General features: G+C 50.9%; 1 protein-coding gene across 4 annotated transcripts; it reads left to right on the top strand.

Moving 5' to 3' along the window:
- Nucleotides 1-1,548: 1,548 nt before the first annotated feature.
- Nucleotides 1,549-19,648, top strand: tnfaip8l1 (tumor necrosis factor, alpha-induced protein 8-like 1). Of its 4 annotated transcripts, none has more exons than XM_023954623.2 (5): nt 1,549-1,864; nt 1,933-1,994; nt 2,692-2,746; nt 12,112-12,393; nt 17,957-19,648. In XM_023954623.2, exons 4-5 carry the CDS (start codon nt 12,122-12,124, stop codon nt 18,243-18,245), a joined length of 561 nt encoding a protein of 186 aa, XP_023810391.1. In that variant the 5' UTR covers nt 1,549-1,864; nt 1,933-1,994; nt 2,692-2,746; nt 12,112-12,121; the 3' UTR covers nt 18,246-19,648. The 4 variants fall into 4 exon arrangements, with proteins under 4 accessions (XP_023810391.1, XP_023810390.1, XP_023810389.1 ...); XM_023954622.2 differs by having other exon boundaries at nt 2,602-2,746; XM_023954621.2 differs by lacking the exon at nt 2,692-2,746.
- Nucleotides 19,649-24,709: the final 5,061 nt, after the last annotated feature.

Raw genomic sequence — 24,709 nt, 5'->3', positions numbered from 1 at the left:
TGCCCTTCCTGACGCAACCCTCTCTATTTATCCGGGCTTGGGACCGGCACAGAAGTAACTGGCTTGCAACCCCTGTGGCTAGATTTTTTCTTAGACACAATGGTAAATGTTTTACCATCTCAAGCCACCAGAGGATGCTCCAGATCTACATTTTGTCCATAGGTGTCTCTTGTTCTTTTGTATCCCATTAAAGACAATCAAAGTTTTCATTTTTGAATCATAACAAAAACAAAAAAAGTAGTCCAGGGTTTTGGCTTAACTCCCTTTTACAATAAGTAGTCTATTTAAATTTGAAATATACTCCATGGAGGCAGCATACTTGAAGTTTACTGTTTGTATAAGCCTCCTATCTATGTATTCTAATTTAGTCTGAAGAAGTGTTCAAATGATCCCTGCACTACATGCACATGGTCTATGGTAGACTTGTTATACTTGTACTCTAGTATACTTGAGAAAATACATTTCAAGTGTACTGCACTACTTTTTGCCGAGGGTCTTTAACACAAAAGACAAGCTACTTAATGAGAACCTAAAAAACAGCTAACATGACTTTATTTGTAGCTAAAAGTTTATGAAACGATCGTCTCTCTGCAGTTGTTGTTTGTGAGGACAATTTAAACTTGCAATTCCAGCCCTTTCTGACAGAAAAGTCTGGAAAAATATTATTTAACTGGAATGCACATCCACTAAATAAGCTATTAATATAAGACTGAAAGACGGAAATGACCTTCGGGATTTCCGCGCCTTCATTAAGCTGATGAGGGATAACCTCCCTGCCCTGAAAACATCCGCTCTTGAAGTTTTCCTCAGCCAGCCACAGATTTCTTAAAACTTATTTAAAAAATAAACGTATAAATGCTGAAATGTTTTAAAGTGCCAGGCCAAATCGTACAGTTTAGTGCCCAAAATCTTTTGTTGTTGCCATGATAGGGAAGCTGCTTCCCACAGTTCCCGTTCATTGTTTCCTTTACTCCACTTCCTTTGGGAAAATCCAAGCCCTGGGATGTGGACATGGATAATTACTGGAAACCCTAACAGGGAGTAGTGGATGTTCTGGACGTCAAAGAATTATATCCGTTTGCATCTTTACTGAATGCGGTTTTTCTTTTTTTTCTGCAAAGTAGAAGTTGAAAATACTACAAGCTTTAAATCTCCACTTGCATCCAAGGCAAAAGAGATTCACTTCAAGGTTCTAAACAGTATAAATTCCTCAGATGACGTCTTCTGTAAACAGTTTGGGTTTGAGAACAAAAACTGCTCCTTTTGAAACAACAGAGCACTTTTTAAAATTGTATCAGAAAAAACTGCTTTTTGTAATGGTGAAAAGGTTAACCTAGTGGAAAACCCCTTACTATAAACTTTAAACTCAATATGCCCCCCCCCCCCCTCACTCCCCCAGTTTTTCCCTTTTTGTTTTTATTACTCTTGCATACTTTTGCTATAGCGTGTAAAGGCTGTACATTTATGTTCCAAGGTTTAGAGGGTATAAACATTCATTAAAGCATGTTCTGGGTGTCAATGGCTTTTTCTGCACAGCAGGAACTGATTGGACTGGTCCGCCACCCCCCTTTCGGCTCGCTTATTGGTTTAGGCCCACATCAATGACGGATTCCAGGTCTTTCTCCCAAGTTTTGAACAACTTTTTTCTACTAGGAGGAGGAGGAGGAATCCGGTTACAGCAACAGCAAACTTGTAACCCATCTTCGTTTGAATAATTTACGTTGTAGCGACAGAGACCGCGTTCCGGAGCGACAGGGAGAAGCCAGGCGCGTTCGGCGGGAGCATGCTGGGAAGTGGCTCTGCGGCGATGCGCGGCCCTGCTCCGCGCTGACACCCCGAGTCCCACCGAGGCGGAGGAAGGAAGGTGAGTCTCCGCCGCCGCTGGCCGCTGAACTTAACGGTCCGCGGGGTTTTAATGAAGCCTCTCTTCAGGCTGCAAGGACCGCCGTCGACCGCAGGGCCACACCGCATCCCGACCGGCTAGTGCCCCGGAGGTAAGCCAGTTTTAACGGGGAGAGGTGCCTTAATGAGCCGCTCGTCTCGCTTCACTTGTCCTTAATTTGACAGGCGCCATGTTTAACCTGGCGGAAGTCGATCCGTTTATTCTAATTACGTGTTGCCAAACGATGGTTAACTTTTATTTGGAAACTTCAGCAACAATTAAAACAAGTTTTGTTGAAGTTTGTGGAACATTTTAAAATGAATCGACACTTTTACAGTAAATTGCGCCTGAGAACAAACAGCTGAATCCTCTACATCCTGTGGGAATCCATCACTTATAATAGTCCTGCTGTTTCTCAAACAGAAACTACTTAAGTAGATTTGCAATTGATGATAGGCAAAGTTTTATTTCCAAATCTTACATTAAATAAAATGTGAAATCTCAGCTTTATGTTTATATTTTGACTACACAATGTCTGCACCAAAATCAACAAAAATTCATCTGAGTGCCAAAATAAAAAGATTATATACAGAATTAAAAGAGGCTGCTTAGTCAGTTTTAGCTAGATTGAATTAAATAAAAAGTAAATATATTTATTAAGCACTTTTCCCTAATACTTTGTAAAATGACCATATGAGCGGCGTTTCTTAACTTTCCAGACAAAAGTTGAACAACACGCCTGGACACTTTCAGGAACAGCAGATTGAATCTGTGCTGGTTTAGACAAACGGTCCTTGTTTCTGTGCCAGCTCTAATCCACCTTCAGCCCAGGGGGGTTGGTTTCAAGACATCTTTTCCAAACAGGTATGTGTTTTCTAACACGCTGCTGTGGTTACGTTTACAAGCGTTTGACTATAACAAGGCATGTGTGGGAATGAATGACCCACTGTGCACACAGACACGGCTCTGCCGGGTGAGAAACGCACACGGATCTGCCTAATAATACTGGGCTGGGATTGGGAGTTGAACTGCTTTCTAGCCAAAGGTGTGTTCATGAATTAGGCTTTTTGTGTTGTTAGAAAGATGAGCTGAAAGAACCTGAGTGGAGGCTCCACTTCCAGAGTTTGTGTTTAGCTGTGGAGGTAATGTTGTTGTTCATAATGAGCATAAATCACACAGGAGTTTTTTTTTTTAAGCTGTGTGTGTTCAGCCAGCAGAAGGCACCAACCTGAGTCATTTTACTGTGGTGATTGTTTTGTCAATAATGCAAATCATTTTCCAATATTCAATCATGTTCTATTTGCCGTGGGCAGCAGCTGAAAGGTCCAGACCAATCAAAGCTCCACAGTCAAAGTCCGTTTATTGGACAGGTTTTCCCGGGTGTTTGCCTTTGCTAATTAACCGCAGCTTTGGGTTCAGCGTTGTGATTTGTTTCAGCCCTGTAAGATTTGCGTTTACTTGCACGGTGGGATTAAACAGTGGGCTAAGCTTCATGCTGGTAGAGTCCAGGGCGGCTGTATTCGTGCAGACGCCATCTGAGTGTCTGTTAAAGCAGGCCAGTGCAGTCACGTTGCACAACATTACCCATGCTGCCTTATTAAGGGCAGAGCTCTGGACGGCTGCAGTAATCCAGGGGCTGTTCCTGTGGACAATCCATGGTAACTGTTTAACAAGACAGGAGAGCAGGTTGTCAGTGTTTTACTAGACTACAAAGTTCAACCGAACAATGTAAAAACCCAAAGCTCTCTGGAGCCACACCACAAAAGTTCAGGACCAGCCAATGCTGTATTTTAAATTAATTGACCCGCATAAGATCCCTCGAAGACTTGACTTGATTTGCACGTATCCGTCCGCCCCTCTTTTTCATAGATCCCCGTCTAATCTGTTCTAGCATAGTAGCACATTTCTATTTTGCACTTTTAGAAGGTGAGCTAACAGATTATGGGGTCTGGGCTCACGGTGAGAACAGTTCTTCATAATGTAATCTGCTCATCTGTTGGCCCTAAAACGTCAAAGCTCCAGATGTCGCTTCTGCATTTAGTCACCAGATGTCTGAATTTCTTTGTGGTTGCAGTTGCATTGAAAACACCAAGAACTAGATCAGCACTTAGTTGCATGAAAGTATGCTGCCACTCTGCATTTCAAATGAGCTGGGTTGTAGCTGCTAGACAACCATCCACTTATACTTTTTAATGCAAGAACAAATGTTATCTTGAAGCACAGTGCTGACCCTCAGGCAATAGCGCAGCAGCCACTATATTATTACACACGCCTAACACTGACTGATGTTCCCAAATGAACGCCAGTAGCTCCCAGCCACCGTCTCTTACTGTAGATGTGCTGAGTCCGGCTTTTGTCCTCCCCTCACATCTCTTCACCAACCTGTTGCACCATCACAGTCTGCTCTTAGCCTCCAGTCTATTTTAGTCCAAATTGGCAAGCTGAATTATTAAAAGCTGATCCATTATGTGCCGATGTGTTAATAATTAATTGTTCAGCAGGGTAAGGCAGATCTGAGAAAACAGTTTAAGAAAATAGGGAAGGTAAGGGGCACAGCTGAGAGAAAGGCTGGTGTCTGGACCATTACTGTGCAGGAACATGACGTGGAGGCGGCACATGAAGATCCCGTCTGACTTTTGCATCCACTCTGCATACTATTCTGGCCGTCAAGCCAGAGACATTGAAACAGATGAGTGTGTAACCAGATCATTAGAGTCTGCTCAAGTCCGTGAGTCGCAGGAAAAAGGTTTCCAGCTTTGAGTGTCCCATTAGCAGTCAGCGCCTTCTCTGTTACGCAACACCCCGAGAGAGGAACGAGACAAAACCTGATGAAAGATGGGACTGAAGCATGTGCTTGTCCTGAAATCATGCTGTTGATTCCCCAACGGTGAAGTGATTCAGAAGTGCGGCTCATTTGAGTGGTTGCTCGCTTTACCAGAGCACAAAGCCCTGATGGACCTTATGGAACAGCAGGATTGTCCGTTGGATTGAAGCTGCTGCTTTAACAATCAGGACAAAGAAGATTCCTACATACCTGAAAACATTCTAGTGCTAAGTCTTAACCCCCTTGGTCTGGTTAGGTTTTTGTTTTTGTTCAGCTTGCGTTTCAGCATCTTGTTCTTGTTGTACTTGCCAGTTTACAACACAGAGAAAGTAAATCAGTGTTTTCACACGTTCTCTGTTGGTCGTTCCCATTGACTGTTCAACCACATTGTCCAGACCTCGTCTTACAAGTATTTCAGTTCCCACCATGTTTAATTTCCTTTTGGAAATCGTGGAAGCATGATCACTAAGTTGTATGTTTATGTGCCACTTTGAAAGTAGTGTGTGTTCTTGTTTGTTTGCACTAATGTAATACTAATGAGGGTTTTCCTCATGGGGGGTTCTCCACACCAGGGACTATTCCTGCTCGACGGACGTGGTTGTTGCCATGCAGACCTTCCTTATCTTGGCGGTTAGGGGCCCCAACCCGATGCATTGGGTGTGGGCCCCGGCCCGCCCTGATCTGAGTGGGTCTTGTGATGACGCTCTCTGTTGTCTCGGATTGGACGGTCCCTGGTGTGGACAGATCCCCAAGATATTGCTTCCTTATGTTAGAACCTAGAGGTTAGAACTCGAGTGTCATCAGAAAGGGACAGACCACAGTTGGATGTTACTATGCGAGCGTATCTATGTGTATTCTCTAATGTTGGCCATTTTAATGTGACTGGCTTTAGTATTATTATTTATATATATAATAATAATATGTTTTAATATTATTTATTTTAGTTTGATTTAATTAATGACTAGTGCAATTCTGGATTTCTTTCAGTTTTTTCATGTGATAAAATCAAATGATAGAGTTTTTGTTTTACATGTTTCCAGGTAATGCTGTCAATTTCTAATTAAAAAAATTTATTTGAAAGTAAGATATAAAAAACATTCAAATTTGGGACACAAAACCAAGTTATTCATCAGATTGATACAATTAAATGAAGAGAAAAGCACAGTATTTGGTTGGCTGGATAAAGTGTACACATGGAAAAGAACTGGAACAGGTCTCCTAATGATGCAACATAATATCCTACACACCTAGTAGGTACTGGATATCTGTTTGCACAGGGATTCGTGCCATGAGCGCTTCCTGCTTCAGTTGACAGAGGAGTGTCATACCCGCCATGTTGGCAGCCTAAACCTATCATTGTATAAACAGTAGCGATTGTCTGAACACCGGCCAACAAACAGAGACTTCCTGACCAACACTCGATGAATACGGCTACTGAGTCGTGGTATTTCCTGTAATCAGGGTCTTGTTTTTAAGGAGAACAATAGTTGGTAAAAAACAACAACTTGAGAGTCGAGCGTAATCCTACCAAATTGATGAAATTCTGAACATTTCCTAAGAAAGAAATAATGTCCATGCCAGTTTGAGGATGGGATAGGAAATGGGAGAAGATATTTTTGTACAAGTCTGTTGATGTGGAATCTTTCTTTGGCATTAGGAAAAGAGATGAGGGGAAATGGAGACGTGTAACAGAAACGTCCATTTACCATGTTTCCCAACATGCATATGCAGATTATGCCACACATGTATTATGCTCTCACAACATCTGCATCGGACTGTCTAATCTGAAAATAGTTCATCTTTTAGCTCAACATAAAAGATAGTCGAATGTCATAAACTGTCATTTTAAGTTTACTTTCCTGCCACTAACTAGTTTAGTGACACTAAACTTTAAAAAAACAAACAAATTTTAATCTTGGACATAAAAGTTGGGAAAAAACAAAAGTATTTTAATTTAAAATTCAAAATAGTGCCCTCTTTTTCTACTATGAGATGGGCCCGTGGAGAAATACTCAGGGGAAAAGAATACACGTATTAGGACACGTTGGTTTATTTGTGCTCTATGGGAGGATTCTGTCTGGATTTGAGCGTTCAGTGATCTCCATCCTAAAGCAGTGCAGATTTTCTCTGCTGATAGAGTCATCACTTGGGGCTACAGCGCTCCAGGCCACGTGACTACAAATCCCCAAAGAGAATGAAAGTCGTGACATTTTCTGCTGCCATCAGCCAGTGACTTGGAAGATGAAATGTCATGGGAAGTTTCACAATCCCACCCAGAGTGATTCTAGCCGTTTGTGTGGCCAAGCACTGAAGAAAAGTCTGTGTCTATGTGGTTTTCTGGGATTTAAACATTTTTAGTGAGTGTGTGAACACAGCTATCAAAAACTCAGCTGCTTCTCACTTGTCACACTGATGGACGGCCCCTTTAGATGAACCAATCCCAATAGTATGTTCACCGCCACACATGTTTGAGTCAAGAAGGAAGTCGATAATCATTATGTCAAAGCACAAAAACACACCTGTAAGTGTAATATTTAATGTGAATCTGCTGGTAAACTTGATGAAAGCAAGAAAAAGAAGAAAAGGAGACATAAAAAATGAATCGCTTGAACACTTGAATAAATGATGCACAGAAATGTGAGCAGAACTCTTAAAAGAACAGAGTTTGATTACAAGTTGAGCAGAGAATTTGTTCTTTGCTTCACCACACTTTGTGTAAATTATTTCACTGTTTTGTGGAAGCTACGGGTAAACTGTTGCACCTACAACTGCACCTCAGACATGTAGGAGCCTTCGTGGGGAGGGGGTTTGGACATCACTGTGAGTAATCAGGAGATGTCCTCTCAGTGCCCTGCCCGCCAATTTTAACCACACCCTCTACTACACACACCCTTCAGCCCTCAAAATATACACTCCAACACACACATACCCTCACAAACACACACACATCACACAAGGAAGGTGGGACCTTGGACCATCTGTCCCCTACCCCATCCCTTGTGGGGGGGGACCAGGCCCTCTGCATTGTGGGCCGTGTCCCTTGGGTGCTGGCCCCTGGGCCCAGCGGCCCTCTCTCCACGCGGGGAGAGGGATCCCCGAGTTCTCTGGCAAGACCAAGAGCCGGGGATCACATCACGTCTAAGCCTGGGGGTGTCCGTGTCCCTGTGGTGTGGGTTCTGGTCCTTGCCCTTGAGCGCTGGCCCTCTCCCAAATTCTCCTGGACCAACTGTGGGCTGGGAAGGTGGCTGCCTGGAGTGTGGGGGCGGGTCTCTCTTTTCTTCCCTCCTTTTTTTTCCCGTCCGGTCCGACAGAAAACTGTTACAAATGTAATTAAGATGAATAAAGTTTAGTCTAAATTACAAAAGGGGTTTATTCAAATATACCTCTGGTGTGTCAGAAGAGTCATAACTCGTGTTGTAAAAGTAAAATCTGTCCAACACACGAGGTTTTCAGCTCTGATCTGTTTGCTCAGCTGTTGGCCAGGACAAGTTAAAAAAAAAAAGATATTTCACAAATGTTCTTAAGTTTTAAGCAACAGAAAGAGTTGGAGATGACCATGTTAGGGAAGCTACGACTCGCTTTCCTTACGATCGGTCTAATGGTTTAACCTACCGATCACTTTTAAACTGAGAATTGTGGCATCCATAGGATCTCCTGAAAGATATTGAGACAATTTAGTGATTATTTCTGAAATGTACATAACAATGGAAATAATAATAAATACACTTCAGAAACATGCTTTGCACAGTAGGTTGAAGTAAAGATCACCTCATCTCTCGGCGGGTGGCACAGAACGGGTTTACTTGTTTGGTGAGGGAACTTACAGACAGACCATCTCTTTAGTGGACAGTTTTTTTTTGTACCATATGCTATTATTTAATATATATTTTAACTGAGTTTGTGTGCTATAGCTTTGTGTTTGCAGATCTAAGCTGGTTGGTAGCTTGCAGACAGTCTCTAAAGTGTTATGTGCTACGGATGAAGGTTTTTGGTGTCTTTTATTTAGCAGCTGATGCCGCCACAAGCTGTGAACTTTGCTGCCACTGCAGTAGGTGGCAGCTGCTGTGTAATTTGAGGTTCAAGGGTTAGAAATGTTGATGTCCAGGTATGATTTTCAGTTTCCAAGTGGCTGAGAAACTGTTAACGCTTAAAAACCACAGCTCCTCAAACGGCCATTGAGGGCCAAACCTTTCCACATGAACCACATCTTAAACTGCTCTCTCTACAGCCTCAAAGGTTTTATTACACTCTACATATATTATAGTTTAGTTTAAAGAAAGAAAAACACACTTTTTAAAATGTATTCTAGCTTCTCAATTGATGATTTTTGTCAAATGTGTCTTTCTATGTTAGATCTCAACATCAGTAGTTTCTAAATGAACACTTTCCCGGTCAAATTATTAGATAGAGGTTACACCCTATATACCCATTTTCATTCATTCCAGATCCAAAAGTGGCAGACAGACTGGTCATGTCTTCATCCTCTGTCTTTTGTCCATCTTGTTCCTCAGCTGGATGGTGACACAGTCTTAACATGGCTGTTTGCCTGCAGGAGGGTCCCTGGTCCCATTACCCAGGCTCCTCTGCTGTCACTCAGCGAGAGGCCTGGTTTCATTTCCACAAGGGATCTCTCCTGGTTGGAACATGTCTTTTGTGAGTTTTTTGGTTTCTTGGTAGGACTATGAGCTTGAAGCTTCTCCAAATTGGGTTTCTGTAGGCGTGTGAGCCTCTCAGTCTTTGTTTTGGGGAGATATGCTGTTCTGTCCCTGTTCAAGCAGGGACGTCACTGCAGCCTGTAGCAAGAGCAGAGTTACAGTCATAATATCTCTTGATAACAAGTAGCATCAAATATCACAAGAGAGGGATCAGTTATCTCTACTACTGGCCCCTGAAGCTACTTGCTTTAAGATTACTATTGTTGCTACTCCAAACTGGTTTTAAATCTGACATTTACTATCCGGCTTGAACACTTGATCACTGTTGGGAGCAGCCAGATTCAGACTAATGGAGGTGTTGATGCTGGTGACACTCATCCACAGAGCAAACCTTTCCAAGATCTGGATCTAGATGTCATTGTCTGGTAGGTGTGAGGAACATCATTGAGGCTGTATTTCAATTAAGTATGTTGTCAAAGAGGCGTTTCCATCCGCGGCGTGTCTTGGTTCATCCGTCTCAGTGCTGTTTGTAGAAACGCCTGTGGTGGGAAAAACAGAGAAACACTCCTCATTGGCTCCTTTCTGGGCTCACAGTTGACAGAGACGATGTCTTTGGTCCCCGAGGAGACAGAAATTTAAGTTTTTAAGACTGATGCAGAGCCATCAGAGTGAGGAAGAGGAGGATGCTGCCTTCTGGACGGACCTAAAGGGCTGAGCTGCTATAGCTCACACAGAAATAAAGATTTCAGGCGACTTTTCTCTCCACTCATTAGTGGCCTTCTTGTTTTACATTTCACACGCATTGCATCACAAGAGGATTGAGAGATTTGAAGATTAAAGGACTGAAGTTCCTGCTTGGTTCCATCCAGAAGACGGGGATCCGCTGTAGATCCTTGATCTGCAAAGTGTCTGAGCCGATTAAATGTTCTGCACCTGACCAAGAGAAGGCAAACTCTCCACTGGCTGGGAGTCACTTTAGAAATGACCCAGGATTCAACAGCTTCCTTGATGTTTCAGGATAAATATTTAACAGAGCCTCTGTTGGCAGCTTCAGGCTGAGCTCCTCTCTGGGCGGCGTCCTGCTGACACTCTGAGGAGTCTTATTGACATGTCGGCAGAGGAGAAGGAAGGAAGTGCAGAGGAATGAAAGTCAGAATCGTGGCATCCTAGTTCAGACGACAGGAACAGAAAAGCGGGAAAATGTCAGCCTTTAGTGTTGGACGCATTAACAGCATGTCCCCCGTTAGACTGTAACTACTGTCCTTCTAGAAGATGTTCAGCCTGTGCTGTGGAGATCAGATGAAGATGAACTTATCTTAAATCTACCTGTTTGAGGCAGATGAGCCATTCTCTGCTGAATCATTCAGATAGACTGTTGATAGCTTTGGTTTGTTTTCCCATGAGGCCCAGAAATGCCTGTTTGTGGATTTCATCACTTCCCACATATTCATTCAGTCTTTGGGCATAATTAAATATTCATTCAGATATTATTTTAAAATGGGAGCTGCTGAAACTTCAACCTCGTTAAAGTAACATTTGGTTTGATGAGGTCAGATTGTTGTTTTTTTTAAATGGGAGAAAGTGGAATATTTGTCAAAAGTATTAAAAAAAAAACCTTTCTGAAATTTGGTTTTTAGTTTGTTGTTTTTGTATTGATTTAAAAAAAATGATTGTAGCAAGCTCAGAGCAACCCCGCCCCTCTTCCTTTCCCTGTTGCTGAGAGCTCTCTGCTTACATGCTATTCCGCTAGCTTACAGCCTCTCACACCCCAAGCTAACATGACTGTGAAATACAAGTTTAACCCCAATTATCCTTTTATATATGTGTTCCATCATTAGAACAATGAGGTCCAAAGCTGGTTTTCATTGTTTCTGCAGCTGCACTGAAGGACCCAGCTGGACCCAAACCAAACCAGAAAAAACCTGCCATGGCTGAAAATAACCGTGTTCTTCAGTCATCCACCATTTAATGATGCTAATGAGGCCTTTTTGTTCCAAACATGTCCTTGTGGCACAGATCTATACGTTGGAGAGCATTGGAGCAGCTGCTCTCTCCTCATCACATGTCCGTCTCCAGCTCTGGTTCTGGAGGAGAAACTCCTGGAAAAACGGCTTTTGTTGCTCATTTATGTCTGTGTGATTTGCAAACGTAATAAAAAGCTGCTGTTTTTGTCATGATTTAGAAAAAGGAGGGTACAAAGCTGCAAAAACAGGCATAACCTCCCACCATGTCTGAGCTGGTGTCAACCTGTCACCGAGTCGCCCTATGTGGCATGCAAACACACAGATGGCTCAGGAATCAAACCGTGGCGTTCAGCGGCTGATGGAGCTGCGTGTCGGGGTTCGCTGGAACTTGCATGTACTTAACTGGTCGCCTGGATGCATGGCTCTGATGAGACGCACTGATTACATTGTGTGACGCGCCGACACCGACTCCTTCACCCCTAACAACACATTCTTCTACAACTACCTTGCAGGCTGCAGGCCAGAGGGCTGCTGGGACTAATTTGACAGCTGCCACAGCTCATTATCTGATAAGAGAGAGTTCTTGGCCCTGCAGTTAAAACACTATCTATGCAGAGGTTATTTGCAGTAACCTCACACGTCTCTGGATGCCCCTGTTGTACACTTGATGCAGACATCTTAAAAAGCCCTTTTTTGGTTTGTAAATTTACTAAATGTTCAAGTCGATGAGCATAGATGCTTCTAACCACGCTGTCGTCTTTTTCCCCCTGTCCGCCGGCGGTTCAGCCCCTGAACCATGGACTCCTTCAGCACCAAGAGTTTAGCGCTTCAGGCCCAGAAGAAGCTGATGAGCAAGATGGCCACCAAGAGTATGGCCAACCTCTTCATCGACGACACCAGCAGCGAGGTGCTGGACGAGCTGTACCGCGTCACCAAGGAGTACACCCGCAACCGCAAGGAGTCTCAGAAGATCATCAAGAACCTGATCAAGGTGGTGGTGAAGCTGGGCGTGCTCTACAGGAACAACCAGTTCAACAGCGAGGAGCTGGTCCTGGTGGAGAACTTCAGGTATGGAGAAGGAAGTAAAAAGACCCCAACGTTTGAAGAAACGCCTCGTATTTTCTGTTTAGTCACTAGAATCTTTTATTCAGAAGAATTCTTGGAAAGACCAGTTTTTTTGCCAAATCAAAGAGTTTTTTAAATTTGACAAGTGTTTGACTTATTTCTTGGGGGTTTGTTTTCTGCAGTCAAAAAGAGAAAAGAATTGGATGTTTATGTTAAAAAAACATTTTAGGTCTGAGCATCAGACCAGACAACTGTGCAAACAAAAAACCAAACTGCAAACAAAACTTCACTTTCATCCCAGTAACTCTTGTTACCTTAGATCGTTGTTAGCATGATTATTAACGAGAAAAACCACCACAGTAGTGAGCTGCTGTTTGTTGTTTCCACCGGGATGTTGATGCGTTCCAGGCTCTCAGTACCGGACGTTGGTTGTTTGTCTGGGGCAAACGCTGCTCTGGAGCCAGGGGGCGTGGTGGTACCTGGGGCAAACGCTGCTCTGGAGCCAGACGGCGTGGTGGTACCTGGGGCAAACGCTGCTCTGGAGCCAGACGGCGTGGTGGTACCTGGGGCAAACGCTGCTCTGGAGCCTGACGGCGTGGTGGTACCTGGGGCAAACGCTGCTCTGGAGCCAGACGGCGTGGTGGTACCTGGGGCAAACGCTGCTCTGGAGCCAGGCGGCGTGGTGGTACCTGGGGCAAACGCTGCTCTGGAGCCAGACGGCGTGGTGGTACCTGGGGCAAACGCTGCTCTGGAGCCAGGCGGCGTGGTGGTACCTGGGGCAAACGCTGCTCTGGAGCCAGGCGGCGTGGTGGTACCTGGGGCAAACGCTGCTCTGGAGCCAGGGGGGCGTGGTGGTACCTGGGGCAAACGCTGCTCTGGAGCCAGGGGGCGTGGTGGTACCTGGGGCAAACGCTGCTCTGGAGCCAGGCGGCGTGGTGGTACCTGGGGCAAACGCTGCTCTGGAGCAAAGGGCCGTGGTGGTACCTGGGGCAAATGCTGCTCTGGAGCCAGGCGGCGTGGTGGTACCTGGGGCAAACGCTGCTCTGGAGCCAAGGCGCGTGGTGGTACCTGGGGCAAACGCTGCTCTGGAGCCAGGGGGCGTGGTGGTACCTGGGGCAAACGCTGCTCTGGGGAAAATGCTGCTCTGGAGCCAGACGGCGTGGTGGTACCTGGGGCAAACGCTGCTCTGGAGCCAGGCGGCGTGGTGGTACCTGGGGCAAACGCTGCTCTGGAGCCAGGGGGCGTGGTGGTACCTGGGGCAAACGCTGCTCTGGAGCCAGGGGGCGTGGTGGTACCTGGGGCAAACGCTGCTCTGGAGCCAGGCGGCGTGGTGGTACCTGGGGCAAACGCTGCTCTGGAGCAAAGGGCCGTGGTGGTACCTGGGGCAAATGCTGCTCTGGAGCCAGGCGGCGTGGTGGTACCTGGGGCAAACGCTGCTCTGGAGCCAAGGCGCGTGGTGGTACCTGGGGCAAACGCTGCTCTGGAGCCAGGGGGCGTGGTGGTACCTGGGGCAAACGCTGCTCTGGGGAAAATGCTGCTCTGGAGCCAGACGGCGTGGTGGTACCTGGGGCAAACGCTGCTCTGGAGCCAGGCGGCGTGGTGGTACCTTGGGCAAACGCTGCTCTGGAGCCAGACGGCGTGGTGGTACCTGGGGCAAACGCTGCTCTGGAGCAAAGGGGCGTGGTGGTACCTGGGGCAAATGCTGCTCTGGAGCCAGGCGGCGTGGTGGTACCTGGGGCAAACGCTGCTCTGGAGCCAAGGGGCGTGGTGGTACCTGGGGCAAATGCTGCTCTGGAGCCAGGCGGCGTGGTGGTACCTGGGGCAAACGCTGCTCTGGAGCCAGACGGCGTGGTGGTACCTGGGGCAAACGCTGCTCTGGAGCCAGACGGCGTGGTGGTACCTGGGGCAAACGCTGCTCTGGAGCCAGGCGGCATGGTGGTACCTGGGGCAAATGCTGCTCTGGAGCCATGCGGCGTGGTGGTACCTGGGGCAAGCGCTGATCTGGAGCCAGGGGGTGTGGTGGTACCTGGGGCAAACGCTGCTCTGGAGCCAGACGGCGTGGTGGTACCTGGGGCAAACGCTGCTCTGGAGCCAGGCGGCGTGGTGGTACCTGGGGCAAACGCTGCTCTGGAGCCAGGCGGCGTGGTGGTACCTGGGGCAAACGCTGCTCTGGAGCCAGGCGGCGTGGTGGTACCTGGGGCAAACGCTGCTCTGGAGCAAAGGGCCGTGGTGGTACCTGGGGCAAATGCTGCTCTGGAGCCAGGCGGCGTGGTGGTACCTGGGGCAAACGCTGCTCTGGAGCCAAGGCGCGTGGTGGTACCTGGGGCAAATGCTGCTCTGGAGCCAGGCGGCGTGGTGGTACCTGGGGCAAGCGCTGCTCTGGAGCCAGGTGGCGTGGTGGTACCTGGGGCAAACGCTGCTCTGGAGCCAGACGGCGTGGTGGTACCTGGGGAAAACGCTGCTCTGGAGCCAGGCTGCGTGGTGGTACCTGGGGCAAACGCTGCTCTGGAGCCAGGCGGCGTGGTGGTACCTGGGGCAAACGCTGCTCTGGAGCCAGGCGGCGTGGTGGTACCTGGGGCAAACGCTGCTCTGGAGCCAGGGGGCGTGGTGGTACCTGGGGCAAATGCTGCTCTGGAGCCAGGGGGCGTGGTGGTACCTGGGGCAAGCGCTGCTCTGGAGCCAGGGGGCGTGGTGGTACCTGGGGCAAACGCTGCTCTGGAGCCAGACGGCGTGGTGGTACCTGGGGCAAACGCTGCTCTGGAGCCTGACGGCGTGGTGGTACCTGGGGCAAACGCTGCTCTGGAGCCAGACGGCGTGGTGGTACCTGGGGCAAACGCTGCTCTGGAGCCAGACGGCGTGGTGGTACCTGGGGCAAACGCTGCTCTGGAGCCTGACGGCGTGGTGGTACCTGGGGCAAACGCTGCTCTTGAGCCTGACGGCGTGGTGGTACCTGGGGCAAACGCTGCTCTGGAGCCAGACGGCGTGGTGGTACCTGGGGCAAACGCTGCTCTGGAGCCAGGCGGCGTGGTGGTACCTGGGGCAAACGCTGCTCTGGAGCCAGGCGGCGTGGTGGTACCTGGGGCAAATGCTGCTCTGGAGCCAGGCGGCGTGGTGGTACCTGGGGCAAACGCTGCTCTTGAGCCAGGGGGCGTGGTGGTACTTGGGGCAAATGCTACTCTGGAGCCAGGCGGTGTGGTGGTACCTGGGGCAAACGCTGCTCTGGAGCCAGGGGGCGTGGTGGTACCTGGGGTAAATGCTACTCTGGAGCCAGGCGGTGTGGTGGTACCTGGGCAAACGCTGCTCTGGAGCCAGGGGGCGTGGTGGTACCTGGGGCAAATGCTGCTCTGGAGCCAGGCGGCGTGGTGGTACCTGGGGCAAACGCTACTCTGGAGCCAGGGGGCGTGGTGGTACCTGGGGCAAACGCTGCTCTGGAGCCAGGGGGCGTGGTGGTACCTGGGGCAAATGCTGCTCTGGAGCCAGGGGGCGTGGTGGTACCTGGGGCAATTGCTGCTCTGGAGCCAGGTGGCGTGGTGGTACCTGGGGCAAATGCTGCTCTGGAGCCAGGCGGCGTGGTGGTACCTGGGGCAAGCGCTGATCTGGAGCCAGGGGGTGTGGTGGTACCTGGGGCAAACGCTGCTCTGGAGCCAGACGGCGTGGTGGTACCTGGGGCAAACGCTGCTCTGGAGCCAGGCGGCGTGGTGGTCCCTGGGGCAAACGCTGCTCTGGAGCCAGGCGGCGTGGTGGTACCTGGGGCAAATGCTGCTCTGGAGCCAGACGGCGTGGTGGTACCTGGGGCAAATGCTGCTCTGGAGCCAGGCGGCGTGGTGGTACCTGGGGCAAATGCTGCTCTGGAGCCAGGCGGCGTGGTGGTACCTGGGGCAAGCGCTGATCTGGAGCCAGGGGGTGTGGTGGTACCTGGGGCAAACGCTGCTCTGGAGCCAGACGGCGTGGTGGTACCTGGGGCAAACGCTGCTCTGGAGCCAGGCGGCGTGGTGGTACCTGGGGCAAACGCTGCTCTGGAGCCAGGGGGCGTGGTGGTACCTGGGGCAAACGCTGCTCTGGAGCCAGGCGGCGTGGTGGTACCTGGGCCAAACGCTGCTCTGGAGCCAGGGGGCGTGGTGGTACCTGGGGCAAACGCTGCCCTGGAGCCAGGCGGCGTGGTGGTACCTGGGGCAAGCGCTGCTCTGGAGCCAGACGGCGTGGTGGTACCTGGGGCAAACGCTGCTCTGGAGCCAGACGGCGTGGTGGTACCTGGGGCAAACGCTGCTCTGGAGCCAGGCGGCGTGGTGGTACCTGGGGCAAACGCTGATCTGGAGCCTGACGGCGTGGTGGTACCTGGGCCAAACGCTGCTCTGGAGCCAGGCGGCGTGGTGGTACCTGGGGCAAACGCTGCTCTGGAGCCTGACGGCGTGGTGGTACCTGGGCCAAACGCTGCTCTGGAGCCAGGCGGCGTGGTGGTACCTGGGGCAAATGCTGCTCTGGAGCCAGGCGGCGTGGTGGTACCTGGGGCAAACGCTGCTCTGGAGCCAGGCGGCGTGGTGATACCTGGGGCAAACGCTGCTCTGGAGCCAGACGGCGTGGTGATACCTGGGGTGGTTTCTCTATGTTAGCATAAGCCAAGAATGAACCGGCATCCTCCCATTTCCTTTCAAACCAAAATGACACATTAAAATCTACACAGAGTGATGTTGAACCCTAACCTCTTCACTTTATGCTTCGTTTTCCAATTCGTACTCCTGGTTTTTCTCAGAGTGGTTCACGGGCAAAATCCATCGCTGATAATCCACTTCCCTTCTTGATTTGCAGCGATTATTTGTTGAATTTGCAGCAAAGTTTGTTTTCTAAAGTGAAACTGTCCTTCCTTGGAGAGCCTCTCCTGTGAAAATGGTGTTTTTGGTGTTTGTAACGTGTTCTTGAAGCATTTCTCTGATATACATAAAGAAAATTACGCTTAGAACTGCATTTCTGAGTATGAAAAAATGCAGTTTGAAAAAGATTGTATTGAGTTTTGTCCAGAAAGGAATAAACTGATCTCTACTGTCCTCTCTAGGCAAAGCTGTTATTTAATTCCATGTAATAGCTTTATATTCGGCACATGGACACTAAATAATGTGGCATCAAAGCTGCAGTGTGAATATTTCCAGTCTTGGCAGACTGAACTCTAACCATGCAGTCGTATGATGTCATTGGATGCATGAGGACTAAACATCCAGATGAACGGAGGATTCCTGAGGTTCTTCCAGCTTCCTCATCACGGCTCGGCTTCACGCCGCCGCCCTAAATTTGCCGCTGCTTGACTGAAGTGTCGCTGATTAATTTGAAGTCCCGCCGTGTCGTGATGACGAACTGCGTGCAGCAACAAGGGTGTTGTGGGTGGAAAAGCTGCTGTTGGCGTGATTTTTGGCGTGCTGATCTCAGCAGTTTCATGAAGCGTTTTTTGCTAAAACGGTAAAAACTCGTTTCTGAGGGAAATGTGGCGCTGACATGCCAGAGGGAGGGGGGTTGTGGGGCCTGGTCTGTACCTGAGGAGGGGCTGTTCTCTGAAGCTTTGTTCCTCTCTCCACAGGAAGAAGGTCCACACTCTGGCCATGACGGCCGTCAGTTTCTATCAGATCGACTTCACCTTCGACCGCCGCGTGATGAGCGGCATTTTGAACGAGTGCCGGGAGCTGCTGCATCAGGCCATCAGGCGCCACCTCACGGCCAAGAGCCACTCGCGCGTCAGCCACGTCTTCAACCACTTCGCCGACTGCGACTTCCTGGCGGCGCTGTACGGGCCCTCTGAGGTTTACCGCGCCCACCTACAGAAGATCTGTAACGGCCTGAACAAGATGCTGGACGACGGCAACCTCTGACCCCGCCGCCCCCCGTCAGGCCCGTTTACCTGTCAGCTCGACGTGTTGATGACGATCAGGAACTGTTTGTGCCTTTCAGGAGTCCTGCTAACACTGACTCGCTCTCCAAAGATGGTTTTTCCCTCGGCGGTTTTTTAAGGTTCTTCCTTGCTGACAGTGATATTGATCTTTTTTTGTATTTACTCGGGCTGAATGTAAATCCTTACGCTCTTATCAGTGTATGCAGGGATAGGAGCCTTGACATCTGTGCCTTCTTAATGCACTGTTCTTTATTCCACAGAGAGCTCTGCAGCTCTGTGAGCCGCCTTTAGGGAAGAAGGTCATTTTCAAAGACCGTGTGTTTCTGTTGTCTTCATGTTTGTTTCTGGTAGTTTTGCACTCCGTCCTCCATAAGCGCTGTACTGTATTCTTTGTTCTGTGGAGGGAGTCCTGCGTTTGGTTGTCCCACGGGGTCGTTTCTTACCACAGATGAAGGATTGGGGTCGTGGAAAAAGCCCATAAACGTCAAAGGGATGTGTTTGCGTTGTATTGTTGATTGTGTTGAATGTTTGGCTGCTGCGTCCGGTCAGGAAGAGCCTTGGCGGGGCGTCGCCCCAGGTGCAAAAGCTGTTGACTCCTTATTAGAATAAAGCGGGGCGTCTGTCAGCTGGGATCCACATTAGTGCTGTCAGATTAAAGCTACGCCTCCGTGAGCTGGCTGTGACAAACGCAGCCGCTGATCGGAGCGGCGCTCCAGACTCTGTCAAGACGCCGCTCCATTTCAGCGCACATGTAACCTGGAGGAGGACGCCGGCGCTCTTTTCACAGACCCAAAGATGTTTCTTTCCTTTCAGGGAGCATTTGAAGACTTTCTACAGCCCACCTCTAGCCTGCATTGATGTGACTCTCTCAGGCCGTGTTGCTGTTGCACGGCGCCGTCTGGCTGCTATTCCTGAGTGTTTGTGTGCCGACCTGAGAGAGCCCTGAAAATGTAATAAGTGCTGTGCTTTCCCAGATAGGATCGCTCGCACAAGCGTCTTCCTCAGCCAAAGAAAAATGGGACTGATGTTCTCCAAAACGCCGTCCGTCTCCACACAGGAATACGTCAGACCGTCAGCAGAGGTGACTGCTGTCACGTAAATCTGCTTTCTTTGTGTTTGTGTGGGCTCTCCTGTTACTCATTTTTGACTGAAAGGCCTTTTTTACAATCCATAAAAAGCTGATGTTACATAAATTCCATTTTTGTCCTGGACCTGGGGGGGGTAAAACAACCCCCCCCCCATCTCTCTGACGTCACTACCGACCACTGAAAGGAGCTCAGTTACTTCCTGTTTGCATTTAAACTGTTATTCTTTCCTGTAAATGTGTTTGTGTCTCAGCTTTGTATCCAAATACAACAAATAAACCAACTTTTTTTTTAAAAAGGTGACACTTTTTTTCCTTTTGTCCATCCCGGATGTCCTGTCAGAACCTTTCCCCGTTCTTCCAGCATTGTTAGGAATTGGTGCAAGAAAACCCAGACTGACAGTCAGCTCGGGTCTTTTTTTTTTCTTCCACTTCCTGTGAAACCTCAAGCCGTGGTCAAAGGTAAACAGGAAATGAGTCATACAGAGAAATCCGTGTCTGTTTTTGGAAGCGTGAAACGCTCGTCTGACTGCAGTTTGGGGTTTTGAAGCTAATCTCTCATTGTTTGAACTTTGACTTTCACATGAGAATATGTACAGCTACCCAGCATGCATTTCTGTGTGGAAGTGCACACAGTAGTGGCATCAGGGGTGGAGCTACAGGGGGCTGCCCCCCCCCCCCCTGTTTTTGAGTCAAAATTCATATTGTTGACAAAGATGAAGAATTCATTAATATAAGCGTCTTTAAGCACTGCAAGAATAAAAACAATATTTTCAATGAAACTAAAACTATAATAAAACTGTTAGAAATATGTTAAATGGCCTTCCACCCCCCACCCATATAAAATGCTTTAGCTCCGCCCCTGAGTGACATTTGTTTTCCTCCCCCCTTAAAGTCCCACCCTGATCATCTTTCAGTTATTTTTAAAGCATTCTCAGAGGTCTTTTCATTTTAATTATGTTGTTTTTGGCCAAAATCTGAAGTTGTGGGCTGGGCTGCTGATTCAGAGCAACCCCACCGCCCCCTCCTGTCACCCATAACTGAGAGCTCTCTGCTTTGGTAAAAACATAGACATAGGTGGATCTATTTGTCTGCTGGTGGAGCATCAGGAAGGGGCGGAGCATGGAGCCGGTGCCGCCCAGCGTGTTCTCTAGTCACAAATAAGATCCTTCTCAAAATGCATTTTTTTCTTCTGCTCTTGATTCACAACGATTTGAATTAAAAAAACACAGAAAATCTCCTTTTAAGCAGAATTTTCTTTATCTGTGTCTTCAGAAAAATGCCATCAGAACATGATAAAAGCAGCAAGAAGAGGGATTTCCTCAGAGTGAGTCTTTAACAGGATTGGTTTAACCTTAACGTGGGAATAAAATTGCAGTTTCCAAAGAGTTTTAAGGTGACTAAACTGTTATTGGAGCTAAAGGAAATGAATTTCCTCCATCAGTGTCTCCACAGCAAAGAGAAACTGAATCTTTGTGTCTGTGCGACTCCCTCAAACCGACTTCCGTAGATTTACATTTCTGCATGACAACCGCCATTTGATGATGAGTGGATGAGGCTCTATTGCATTTTTGTGGAGCCAGCTTCCACTGGGGCATGATTATCATTTCTACATAATGAAGTGTCTAGAAAAGAAGCCGGCCTTCATCCTTAAAAAAACATTAAGGAGCTGCTTGGACCAAGCGTGCAAGAGGAGGCATCACTCCTACTGGAGTTCAAGAACCGATTATGGCGCTGTGATCCCAAACTCCCACCTGTGACTGAACACGCCACGGCTGACCCAGACGTATGCTGGACAATGTTTGTTTGGGAAACAGAACAAAAGGTGGCATGGATGTGAGAGGATGGGACTGCCCCTCTCTGGAGGGGCAAGGGCAGCTGGTTTTGGCCCAGCAGCGTCATGGCGGCGGTGGACACCAACGTCTGGCTGTGGGTCATGGCGATGGTGAACGTCTGGCTGTGGGTCATGGCGGCAGCGGACACCAACATCTGGCTGTGGGTCATGGCGGTGGCAGACACAAACGTCTGGCTGTGGGTCATGGCGGCAGTGGACACCAACGTCTGGCTGTGGGTCATGGCGGCGGCGGACACCAACGTCTGGCTGTGGGTCATGGCGGCGGCGGACACCAACATCTGGCTGTGGGTCATGGCGGCGGTGGACACCAACGTCTAGCTGTGGGTCATGACGGCGGCGGACACCAACGTCTGGCTGTGGGTCATGGCGGCGGTGGACACCAACGTCTGGCTGTGGGTCATGGCGATGGCGAACGTCTGGCTGTGGGTCATGGCGGCGGCCGACACCAACGTCTGGCTGTGGGTCATGGCGGCGGCGGACACCAACGTCTGGCTGTGGGTCATTGCGGCAGCGGACACCAACGTCTGGCTGTGGGTCATGGCGGCGGCGGACACCAACGTCTGGCTGTGGGTCATGGCGGCGGTGGACACCGACGTCTGGCTGTGGGTCATGGCGATGGCGAACGTCGGGCTGTGGGTCATGGCGGCGGCGGACACCAACGTCTGGCTGTGGGTCATGGCGGCGGCGGACACCAACGTCTGGCTGTGGGTCATGGCGGCGGCAGACACCAACGTCTGGCTGTGGGTCATGGCGGCGGCGGACACCAACGTCTGGCTGTGGGTCATGGCGGCGGCGGACACCAACGTCTGGCTGTGGGTCATGGCGGCGGTGGACACCAACGTCTGGCTGTGGGTCATGGCGGCGGTGGACACCAACGTCTGGCTGTGGGTCATGGCGGCGGTGGACACCAACGTCTGGCTGTGGGTCATGGCGGCAGCGGACACCAACATCTGGCTGTGGGTCATGGCGGCGGCGGACACCAACGTCTGGCTGTGGGTCATGGCGGCGGCGGACACCAACGTCTGGCTGTGGGTCATGGCGGCGGTGGACACCAACGTCTGGCTGTGGGTCATGGCGGCGGTGGACACCAACGTCTGGCTGTGGGTCATGGCGATGGCGAACGTCTGGCTGTGGGTCATGGCGGCGGTGGACACCAACGTCTGGCTGTGGGTCATGGCGGCAGCGGACACCAACATCTGGCTGTGGGTCATGGCGGCGGCGGACACCAACGTCTGGTTGTGGGTCATGGCGGCGGTGGACACCAACGTCTGGCTGTGGGTCATGGCAAGGCGAACGTCTGGCTGTGGGTAATGGCGGCGGCGGACACCAACGTCTGGCTGTAGGTCATGGCGGCGGTGGACACCAACGTCTGGCTGTGGGTCATGGCGGCGGTGGACACCAATGTCTGGCTGTGGGTCATGGCGATGGCGAACGTCTGGCTGTGGGTCATGGCGGCGGCGGACACCAACGTCTGGCTGTGGGTCATGGCGATGGCGAACGTCTGGCTGTGGGTCATGGCGGCGGTGGACACCAACGTCTGGCTGTGGGTCATGGCGGCGGTGGACACCAACGTCTGGCTGTAAGTCATGGCGATGGCGAACGTCTGGCTGTGGGTCATGGCGGCGGCGGACACCAACGTCTGGCTGTGGGTCATGGCGGCGGCGGACACCAACGTCTGGCTGTGGGTCATGGCGGCGGCGGACACCAACGTCTGGCTGTGGGTCATGGCGGCGGTGGACACCAACGTCTGGCTGTGGGTCATGACGGCGTCGGACACCAACGTCTGGCTGTGGGTCATGGCGGCGGTGGACACCAACGTCTGGCTGTGGGTCATGGCGGCGGCGGACACCAACGTCTGGCTGTGGGTCATGGCGGCGGCGGACACCAACGTCTGGCTGTGGGTCATGGCGGCGGTGGACACCAACGTCTGGCTGTGGGTCATGGCGGCGGTGGACACCAACGTCTGGCTGTGGGTCATGGCGGCGGTGGACACCAACGTCTGGCTGTGGGTCATGGCGGCAGCGGACACCAACATCTGGCTGTGGGTCATGGCGGCGGTGGACACCAACGTCTGGCTGTGGGTCATGGCGGCGGTGGACACCAACGTCTGGCTGTGGGTCATGGCAAGGCGAACGTCTGGCTGTGGGTCATGGCGGCGGCGGACACCAACGTCTGGCTGTAGGTCATGGCGGCGGTGGACACCAACGTCTGGCTGTGGGTCATGGCGGCGGTGGACACCAACGTCTGGCTGTGGGTCATGGCGATGGCGAACGTCTGGCTGTGGGTCATGGCGGCGGTGGACACCAACGTCTGGCTGTGGGTCATGGCGGCGGTGGACACCAACGTCTGGCTGTGGGTCATGGCGGCGGTGGACACCAACGTCTGGCTGTGGGTCATGGCGGCGGTGGACACCAACGTCTGGCTGTGGGTCATGGCGATGGCGAACGTCTGGCTGTGGGTCATGGCGGCGGTGGACACCAACGTCTGGCTGTGGGTCATGGCGGCGGTGGACACCAACGTCTGGCTGTGGGTCATGGCGGCGGTGGACACCAACGTCTGGCTGTGGGTCATGGCGATGGTGGACACCAACGTCTGGCTGTAAGTCATGGCGATGGCGAACGTCTGGCTGTGGGTCATGGCGGCGGCGGACACCAACGTCTGGCTGTGGGTCATGGCGGCGGCGGACACCAACGTCTGGCTGTGGGTCATGGCGGCGGCGGACACCAACGTCTGGCTGTGGGTCATGGCGGCGGTGGACACCAACGTCTGGCTGTGGGTCATGACGGCGTCGGACACCAACGTCTGGCTGTGGGTCATGGCGGCGGCGGACACCAACGTCTGGCTGTGGGTCATGGCGGCGGCGGACACCAACGTCTGGCTGTGGGTCATGGCGGCGGTGGACACCAACGTCTGGCTGTGGGTCATGACGGCGTCGGACACCAACGTCTGGCTGTGGGTCATGGCGGCGGTGGACACCAACGTCTGGCTGTGGGTCATGGCGGCGGTGGACACCAACGTCTGGCTGTGGGTCATGGCGGCGGTGGACACCAACGTCTGGCTGTGGGTCATGGCGGCGGTGGACACCAACGTCTGGCTGTGGGTCATGGCGGCAGCGGACACCAACATCTGGCTGTGGGTCATGGCGGCGGTGGACACCAACGTCTGGCTGTGGGTCATGGCGGCGGTGGACACCAACGTCTGGCTGTGGGTCATGGCAAGGCGAACGTCTGGCTGTGGGTCATGGCGGCGGCGGACACCAACGTCTGGCTGTAGGTCATGGCGGCGGTGGACACCAACGTCTGACTGTGGGTCATGGCGGCGGTGGACACCAACGTCTGGCTGTGGGTCATGGCGATGGCGAACGTCTGGCTGTGGGTCATGGCGGCGGTGGACACCAACGTCTGGCTGTGGGTCATGGCGGCGGTGGACACCAACGTCTGGCTGTGGGTCATGGCGGCGGTGGACACCAACGTCTGGCTGTGGGTCATGGCGGCGGTGGACACCA

This window comes from Oryzias latipes, chromosome 4, assembly GCF_053564925.1.
Source record: "Oryzias latipes strain Hd-rR chromosome 4, Olatipes_Hd-rR_3.1".
Classification (NCBI taxonomy): domain Eukaryota; kingdom Metazoa; phylum Chordata; class Actinopteri; order Beloniformes; family Adrianichthyidae; genus Oryzias; species Oryzias latipes.
The sequence above is the reverse complement of the archived record's forward strand: the minus strand, read 5'-3'. Positions and strand labels throughout refer to the sequence as shown.